The sequence below is a fragment of the Sorghum bicolor genome, chromosome 9 (genome assembly GCF_000003195.3).
Source record: "Sorghum bicolor cultivar BTx623 chromosome 9, Sorghum_bicolor_NCBIv3, whole genome shotgun sequence".
Taxonomy (NCBI): Eukaryota; Viridiplantae; Streptophyta; class Magnoliopsida; order Poales; family Poaceae; genus Sorghum; species Sorghum bicolor.
Window position 1 is genome coordinate 47,968,804 of NC_012878.2, and position 9,300 is coordinate 47,978,103.

The 9,300-nt window shown below is 52.8% G+C and overlaps 1 protein-coding gene across 1 annotated transcript; it reads right to left on the bottom strand.

The window, feature by feature from the left end:
- On the bottom strand, nt 257–8,533 carry LOC8076852. The gene is made up of 4 exons (XM_002441003.2): nt 7,833–8,533; nt 7,554–7,679; nt 6,879–7,481; nt 257–1,384 (listed from the first exon to the last, which is right to left on the bottom strand). The coding sequence occupies exons 1-4, from the start codon at nt 8,056–8,058 to the stop codon at nt 699–701; spliced, it is 1,641 nt and encodes a 546-aa protein (XP_002441048.1). The 5' UTR covers nt 8,059–8,533; the 3' UTR covers nt 257–698.

Consider the following 9,300-nt stretch of genomic DNA (forward strand, 5'->3'; position numbering starts at 1 on the left):
ACATAAAGCATTAAATATAGACGAAAATAAAAACTAATTATACAATTTAATTGTAAATCGTGAGACGAATCTTTTGATCCTAGTTAATCCATAATTGGACAATATTTACCATAAATAAACAAAAATGTTACAGTAGTAAAATTTAAAATCTTTTCGCATCTAAACAAGGCCTCACAATAACTGCCGCATTTTAGGGGTAGTTCGGTGCTGCCTCTTTTTGATCGTGCCATGCTGGAAGAGAGAAGGCACTCGAGGATCTGTAAAAGAGAGTCTTGATTTCTATTGATCTTTGTTACAGAATGTAGTTTCTTATACATCATCTGGACACCCAAAGAATGAGAAGAAAGAAAAAAAAAGGGAAAAAAAAGGCCAAAGAAATAAAAAGAGCTGATGATACCTCTATGAACTAGTGTGAACAAGGTGTTTCAGGAGAGCCTCCCCTACCATAAATTATTCTTCATCTGCTTCTGCTCTAGCAACACCATGAACCGAACGAATGCACTATGAAAGGAGGCGATCGATCCCCACCAATCTCTCATCCAAGAACCAACCCAATCATATTTACAGGATCTCGTCTCCTTTTTATCCACCTCCCTCCCTTCTCTCCCCAGCCAAAAAAAAGAGGACGAAAACACAAAGAAATTGACAAGTGTGACTAAGTAATTAACACCTAACCAACCAAGCTCAATTAGCATCTTCTACCTCAGTGCCGCGGTGGCGCCGCCGCCGGCGCCCTTGGAGCACGCCGTGGTGTTCTTGAGGTGAGTCCGCGCCGCCCTGAGTAGCTCGCCGAAGCGCTTGATGTTAACGGTGACGTTCTGACGGTCCATGTAGACCTTCTTCATCTCCCACCAGCCGCGGCTGCTGATGACCCAGGGCGTCCGCACCACGGTGCTGTTGAGCCCGTACTCGGCGGCCAGCGAGCTCTCCTCGGGCGCCACCTTGTACTCGAGGTACTCGAGCCCCAGCTGCTGCGCGGGCTTGCCGTAGAAGGCGTCGGCGGCCCAGTCGAGCCCCACGGGCACGATCTGGAGGAGCACGGAGCCGGGGCGCATGAAGAGGAAGTGGGTCACGGCGGCGCCGTGCACGGCAACCATGGCGTCCGCCGACGCCAGCGCGGCGTGGATGACGGGGAGCGGGGTCTGCCGCCGCAGGTTCATCACGTGCGGCGCGAACCCGGCCCGGCGGCACGCCGTCACCACGTGCGGCAGGTTGAGCAGGACGCGGTTCTGCTTCCGGATGAAGATGAGCAGCTTCGGCTTCGCCGGGCGCGGGCACGGCCGGGATGGCGGCGCCAGAGGAAGCGGCACGGGCGGCGACGCCGACGACGTCGTCCGGCTGTAGCCCTGGTGGAGTAGCGCCTGGAAATCCTTGATGCTCTTGCCTGCGTATCATCAGCATCTTGCGTTAGTTACACAAAGGACAATTTCCCCGTGCAAAATGCAAGTTCGTGATTGCAATGGACCCAACAACGACAAATATATTTGCACACGTTCATTTTTTTTTTCTTATTTTTGAGATTACACGTTCATTCAGAAAACAATGCAAGTTAATTCGTGTTTTTTTTTTCCTCTGCAAGTTCACAGTTTTAACAAATCGGCGTCAGCAAAACGGAAGAGGGTATCCACGTCTAGCAGTCAGAGCCATGGGGGGACCTGAAACGCATCGTTCCAGATGTGATATGTGTTTTGGATTCCCAAGGAAGTGCCGACGCAATCTAAACACGAGCCATCACCCCGCATGTAGAGAAGTAGCTTTAGAGTTTAGCATGACGCAAAGAGCATAGCGCCGGCATTACCGGAAACGCTGCATTGCGATCACTGGCATCACAGTCCCCTATCGTACCACAGGCTCACACAAGTCACAGCCACTGCGAGCGGCTGGCCAAACGGATCGACCGGGATCGGGTAGCCCGTGGTCGACGACGACAACAGGCAGGCACTAGTTGCTCCAATGCGCCCAGACTCCGCGGCAGCAAGCAGCCGATCGGGCCCGGAAAACGTCAACCGCCCACCAGTGTCCACGACACCCCTCTGCAGAGTCAGATCAGCGCGCAACAACCAGCGATCCGGCAGCGCGTGCCGTGGTCCACTCCCGTGTCGTCCGTGCGGAGCTGCCTTCCCTGAATTGATGTGGACAGTCGACAGCTAAGATCCGGCGTTGCAAACGCCCTTGCGAGCGGCTCGGGCAGCAGACGGGCACGACGAGAGGCAGGCGACTCCTTGGTGCAGTGACCTACTACTGTACAGACTACAGTACGCCAGGAGCGCCGCGCACTGGTGACCCAGCCTGGCTTTGGCACACGCGTGGCTCCGGAAACCGGGGTGTGCCCAGCCCACGGAGTCCCTGGGATGGCTGGATCAATCCGTCCAACAACTCGGTTTCGGACACCGCGGCCCCGCCGCTCTACCTCTGCGTGCACTATTGCCACCAACCAAATGAAGCAGGAATCAATTTATAGACTAGATTTTGGTCGTGATTGGTTTGGCTGTTTATGAAGTCCCAAACGGGGGCCCCGGCCTAACGTGATAGTAATTGCCCAAGCGGGAAATGAGTGTGAAGTAGCTAGCATCGACGGTGATCTATGCATGGTTCAAGTAAATAAGCAACCACAATCGCCCAAGGTCAACGCAAGTTTTTTCCCCCAAGCTATGTCGGTCATTAGACGGCTTTGTTTAGTTCCTTCCAAAAACCTAAAATTTTTCAAGATTTCCCATCGCATCGCATCGAATCTTTAGACGCATGCATGAAATATTAAATATAGATGAAAATAAATTGCACAGTTTGGTTGAAATTGACGAGACAAATCTTTTGAGCCTAATTAGTCTATGGTTGGACAATAAGTACCACAAATAAACGAAAATGCTACAGTGTTGTAAAATTTTTTCGGACCTAAACAAGGCCAGCCAAACTCTGCTCACCCCGTCCATATTCAGCAAAGAGTAGAATGCCTTGCAGAGTACGTAGCATTTTTACTGGCAATGCACGACGTGGTGAATCAGCAATCAGCGAGATAAACGTTGCAAATAAAATAATAATAAAAAACTCCCCCTCGTATTGTTGGTTAGCTCAGTGCCCACCAAATTGGCTACCGACTGGAACCAACCCACCGACATAATGGCCATAACAGAGCTGTGCCACAACACAGTTGTTGCCTTGTTGGTACTCTGTATCACTCAACTCTTTCCTGTCCACTATTACCCTTGTGGGGAGACTACTTTCGCAGAGCGTTTCTCGGTAGTTTGGTGGCCTTTATGTGGCAATCACAAGTTGCCAGACTCTTTCATTGCTAAAGAGAGGAGCTAGGTCAATCTGGAATATTTGCTTTATGGCACTTATAATTAAGAACGCGCATATTTTTTTTGAACTCCTAGGATGAACTTGTACAGCTTTGTCCATTCAGTAACCACATTTCTTTTTCACTTTAGCTGCATCTTCCGTTTCTGCTCTTGTACAATTTTTACGTAACTAAGCAAGTGCATTCATTATAGTAAGAGTAAACACAAGCTTCCACTCCGACAGTAAACTCAGTTGAGCACGCTATGCAACGTCACTTCAATTTCATGACATCCAGAAACAGAGGTCATGCATCGTTCTACTTCTGGACATGGTTTACCTAGGACTAGAAACTGTCACGGTGTCGCCCCACAGCAGCTCAGTCACTCATCATCCTCAACAAAACGCAGATCACGCCTGCGACCTTGCGTAACCCATCTCCTCAGCTCAGCATTTTAGCGTCAGCCATAAAGCTAGATTCCGGGCGTCACCCATCTCCGTGGAAAAGCCGTTTGTGTGCTGGTTTTGTTAACTAACCGTCTGTCTCTATGCATGTTTTGTTGCTTTGCCAGCTCGTATCCAAAGTCGGCATGGTCCCAGAAAAGTTTTGGTCACCCTCCCCTGGCCGCCCACGCGCTCGCACACACACACACACATCACGCCATCACAGGCGTGTCAAAACTAAAGAGCTCGCTTGACAGTAATGTCGCACCAACCTGCTGCAAGTACCCATCCGAGCATCTCATCAACAGGCAGCAACAAATCCACAGGCAGGATTAGGACGCCAGCCTTAGCGCTTTGGTGAGGTCATACTACAGTACAGCTACCCGGGCCGGCGCCGAGTCCTTACATGTCCTAATCGAACCCGGAGTATGCATATCCTCCCTTATCACTTCGTGAACCAAGGCTTGTGCTATATATTCTTAAGGGCCCAGCATTTCGACATGTATATATCTCCTACAGGTTCTTCCACAGCAACAGACGAGACAATGCCACGACACATGCAAACTTGGTGTCATGCTACGTGTTGATTTGTTCGCTGAAAAGTCATGGCTGAAAGTACTGTTCTGTTGAATGACTGGTAGATTTGATAGATAAGCTCAAGCGGACAGGCTGTAATGGTTTAGAACTTTAGATGCTGAATCCATCAATTCAGACACAAACACACAAAGTTGATCACGACTACTTAGAATTGAAGCCATTGCATTCCTGTTAGGTAGTACCAGCTATTTCGGCAATTGTACTAAGACACTGCTAATGCTTCATATATTAATTAGTGTGCATGCATGATGCTGTAGCGCCGTGCTGTCATGACAAGAAGTCCACAACTCCTCAGGGATTAGAGAACAGTCCTATTCAGAACTAGTGCAGCTCCAGATGGTGATGAAGATAAAAAGGACAGGCCAGGTCGTGCAGCTCTACTTCACCACAAAAGGACAGGCATAAACCACTGGGGCCCTAAAACTGCACAGCCACCTAAAGAGGGCATGCATGTGGCCGTGAAAACTATACAAAAAACCTGGAGCTCACACGAATCACGAATGCACTGCCCATGTACCGCCCATGTCGCAGCAGCCAGTTTAATTATACACAAGCACCCAGAGCCAGCTGTTGTTATTTTCTGCAATGTGGGAAGTACGGCAGCCCGGCGACATGTCGCGCAGCTATACGCGATTCCCTTGAACAGGCACAAGACACCAGACAGGGCCTCTCGCCCCCTACACGCACACAATCGATTTGTTGAAAAGAAAATTCTACGCACATGCCGCGTCTCGCTCGCTCGTCCTCTACAGACTACAGTTCGCTAATGCTACACTGTTATTATACTATAAACGCACTCTGCAATCCTGCAAAGAGTAACGTGCTGCAATGGCTGGCGCGTGATTCACCGTGTCGGGGCACACTAGTTTGTTTATTACTGCTCCTGCAACCTGCAGGAGCATCATTCTCCGAGATCCGGCGCCGTAGCAACATCGGCGTTTCCTTATTTTATCTCTTTTATTGCTACGGCCTGTACAATACTGGGGGTTTTAATGGGGCCATGAATTGATGTTGAACAACACCTTGTAGTAATATAACTCAGGTCGCCCAGAGCAACAGGACTCAGCGTCTCAGCGAGAGCTGGGCGTGAAGGTGGGGGTGCGTACGGTACTGCTCAATAATCACCGAATTAGTGCGGCCAGTTTCATAATCCAAACGGTAGCTCCCATTACCCATCCAGTAACTGTATCCCAATTAGATTGCATGTAGCGCACTACTAGAGGCAGGGGACTTTGTTAATGCTCATGCCGGGGTAGTGGCCGCACGATGCGCGGGCGTTTTTTGTTTTGCCCTTATCGGCTGTTAGTGGCCGATCCCAATCCACGCACGAAAACGGCTGGGCAGGAGCACGCTCGAAGTGGCGAGCAGGGGGGCCAGGATCCCCTCGGCCACGAGGCGGCGTCGTCGCGGCGGGGCATCGGAATGGACCCTCATTTGTGCGGAGCACACCCGCTTTTTGCACCAACGCTTTTGCGAAAGCCGCCCTTTTCCCCTCCCCCTCCCCCTCCCCCCTGCCCCGCGCAATGATCTCCGGCATTATCTCGCGCTCATGATCGGTCGCCCGCCGCAAAGATTCCCGTTACTTCATCTCAGCCTCCCGTTACTTCCCCCTCTCTTTGGGTCTTCTCGGCCCCCTTTTCCTCATCCGGCGACGAGGCCTTTTTGCCGGTGCAGCAGCAAATGCTGTTGCCTGCGCGCTTGGGCTGCCGCCCCATGCCGTTTGGTTTAAAAGACATCACGCTGCTACAGGAGGGGTAGAGTGCCTAACGCGCGGGGCTGAGAAACGTGCGGCGTGCCCGGCGGGGAGCGGCAGGTGCGGGAGAGAGGCTGGCACTGGCAGCCCCCGACCGGTGGGTGCCGTACGCGGCGCGCCCGTGCGGTGCGGGCGTGTCGGGCACCCGAAACAGTGTGATCCGCGGCTGCCTGTCGCCGTCACCCCTCCTCGCGATCGCGAAGGATTTTGTGGAGGAACCGGCAGGCGGGCGTAGCGAGAAGAGAAGCGGTGGTGGCCGGTGGGCGACCATGGCAGCGCAGGAAGGACAGAAGCGTCGTCGGATGCGTCAGCAGCAATCTACCACCCTAACGAACTACCAGGCCGGACTGGGTGACCGCTCTATCTAACCACCACTCCAACAATGGGCTGAGAATGATTAGGATTTAGGACTGGGAGAGGTAGCGGTACTAGTAGTGCCTAAGCACGACGCCCTCGAGCTCTAGGGGCAAATGATTTCTCCTCCCCGGCTGGTGTTAGCCTGCACGGATCTCGATCGAGCCCGCGCGGATTTTCACACACCTTTTTGCCGTTTCCCTTCTTCACCCGCAAGCTAAAGCTAAGCTAAGCTTGGGGGTGATAACGAAACTTAACTAATTAGTATTACTATTAACAGTTGGATCCCAAATTCCTAACCAAACTTAACTAACAAATTGACATCGCAACGCGGGGAATGCAATGCCATCAGCGTCTGATACTCTGATGCGATGTGAAAATGGCAGATATGTAGTAGTAGATTGCAAGACGGAGGGGGATTGATTTGCTAGGAATTGGGGGGGAGGGGGCGTACCGTTGGGCATGAGCTTGGGGTCCACGACGAGCTCGCCGTGGATGCGGAGGCCGACGATCATCTCGTCGAAGCAGTGGACGCGGCGGTCGTACCGGAAGTCCACCACCTTGTAGTTGGTGAGCTGCTCAAGGACGGCGCCGTAGCGGCCCAGCCACCAGTAGTGGTACTCGAGCACCACGAACACCACCTCGCCGGCGAACCGCTGCGCCGTGACGAACAGCGGGATGAGCCCGTCGCTGAACTCGTGGTACACGTTGCCCGTGTACCCGCCCGTCGAGAACACCACCGCGGGGACGCCGCGCGGGTGCCGGACGTCGCACCGCCGGCGCAGGGTGCCGCCGTCGCTCGCGCTGGCGCTCGCGTTGTAGGCGCCCGCCACGGGCTGGATGGTCACCTCGTCGATGGTGCTCATGATGCTGTCCTCGAACTTGCGCGTGTACGGGCGCACCTTCTCGGCGGCGCTCCCGCGGGGCGCGTTGTACAGGAGCACCGACGAGGTGGACGGGTCCGTGCGCACGTCGCCGCGGAGGTAGCACACGTCGCTGCGGTAGTGGCTCCGGTCGCAGCACAGCACGCCCTCTCCCTCGCCATGCCCGGCCTCACCTGCAATTCGATTCGGTGCCGTTGAAGCAGAAGCAGAAGCAAACTGATCTCCAACCAAGCAAAGCAACTCACCACTGATGAAGGCGGAGCAGGGGAGGGAGGCGACCGACGGCGTCTCCTCGCGGGCCTCGAGGCTGTTCTGGTTCGACGGCAGGTGGGTCTTGAGCGCCTCCAGGTCCTCCCGCCTTTCCACGCGCTCTGCAGGGGGGAACGAGAACGAGTCGCCATTTCAGCGCACGCCAACACAAGGAGCGAGCGCGAGAGAGAAGCGAGCAATCCAGCCATTCCATGACGGCGACCCGTCGAGAGCGACAAGGATTTGGGGCTCGAGCGCCCCCCCGGCTTATTTACCTGAATCGGCGGTGGAGACGACGAGGGAGGAGCTGGGGATGCGAAGCACGGTGACGACGCTGTACACGGTGAGCACGAGCAGGGGCACGAGGCGGCAAGCGTACCGCCCCCTCCCTCCGCCGCCGCCCGGCTTCTTGTGCGGCGGCGACGGCGGCGGGGACCTCCGGATCCACGACGAGCAGCAGGAGTGGGCGGAGGGCTTGTGATGCTGCGGCAGCTGCATCATCCTCCGGCTCTCGCTCTCTCGGCGGCTCCCTCTTCCTCCTCCTCCCTCCCTCACCGCCGCATGCTACGCCGCCGCCGCTGTTCTCCTTGCTTCCTTTGCTGCCACGCCGCCCGCCCGCGCGCTGCGCTGCGCTAAAACAGCTGACCTCACCCACACCAGGGAGGGACCAAATTGGGCGCGGGGATATATACAGCTGGGGCAGCTGCGCGGGGATAGAATGGAGAGGAGGAGGTGACGAAGTTGAGGCGGCAGATGATGCTAGCAGCTTCTGACGATCATATTCATGGCTGGAGTGGGGGGAGGAGAAGAAGAGGTGAGCGAGCGGTGGAGGAAATGAAGAGGAAGAGGAAGAAGAATACAGAGCAACACCGGGCTCATCACATGGAGGACAAGGAGAAACAGGGTGTTTTGATGACGTCCATTATGTGCGGCCACGGGTGCTAATTGGAGTTCCCCCGGTTGAGCTTCCGTTCCTCCCCGCTGTCTGCAGCTAATCCATGTAGCTGGTCAAAAGTCAGAAGCATACGGTGTGAGAAGTGGTTGTCTAGATTCTAGATTAATTACGATTGTTAATTATTACAGCCTCTCATTTTCTCACACCAGGTCTAGTGGCTAGTGGGGCTTCGGGCTGGGCCTGATGAGCCAGAAACAACCTGGTCCAAAAGCAACAGGGCCAACCGGCCGGGTCTGAGCTAGTAATGCAGCCTGCTGCTGCAGGGGCTAAAGCCTGAGAAAGATACGGAGTAGAGCCTAACATTTGGTATTTCATTATTGAGGATATTGGTAAGATTTTGTGATTCAAAATAAATATTGACATTTCATTTTTTAGTACGAAAACATGTTGGCATATTTCCATGACTATGTTACATTTTACTTACATTTTGTTTTTTTTAAACTACTTACATTTTGTTAAGGTATACTCATTTCTTGAATAAATAGGTTCTTTGTAAGTTTAGAATAGATTAGTATAACATAGAAAAGACCATGTTGCCCTTTATTAATAATTAGAGTACTTGCACAATGATCAGTGGTTGTTCCAATAGCACACTGATTATAGCATTTACCGCACCCATCCAACTTTAGAAACTCAACACTGAATTAAGATATAAGAGGGGTGCAGGAAATGCGAGGAGACTTGAAGAAAAATAAATAGGCCGGTGGATCATTTAAAACCTTCTAGAGATTGATTTTTTTAGACAAATTTTTGAGCTAGAAATCTATTTAGCATCTATTTAAGTTCTC

Coding starts and splice junctions, on each gene's coding strand:
- LOC8076852 (XM_002441003.2), bottom strand. CDS start 8,058: ATGATGCAGCTGCCGCAGCATCACAAGCCCTCCGCCCACTCCTGCTGC. Junction 7,680..7,832: donor CGTCTCCACCGCCGATTCAG/GTAAATAAGCCG, acceptor TCCCCCCTGCAG/AGCGCGTGGAAAGGCGGGAG. Junction 1,385..6,878: donor CCCCAAGCTCATGCCCAACG/GTACGCCCCCTC, acceptor GATGATACGCAG/GCAAGAGCATCAAGGATTTC.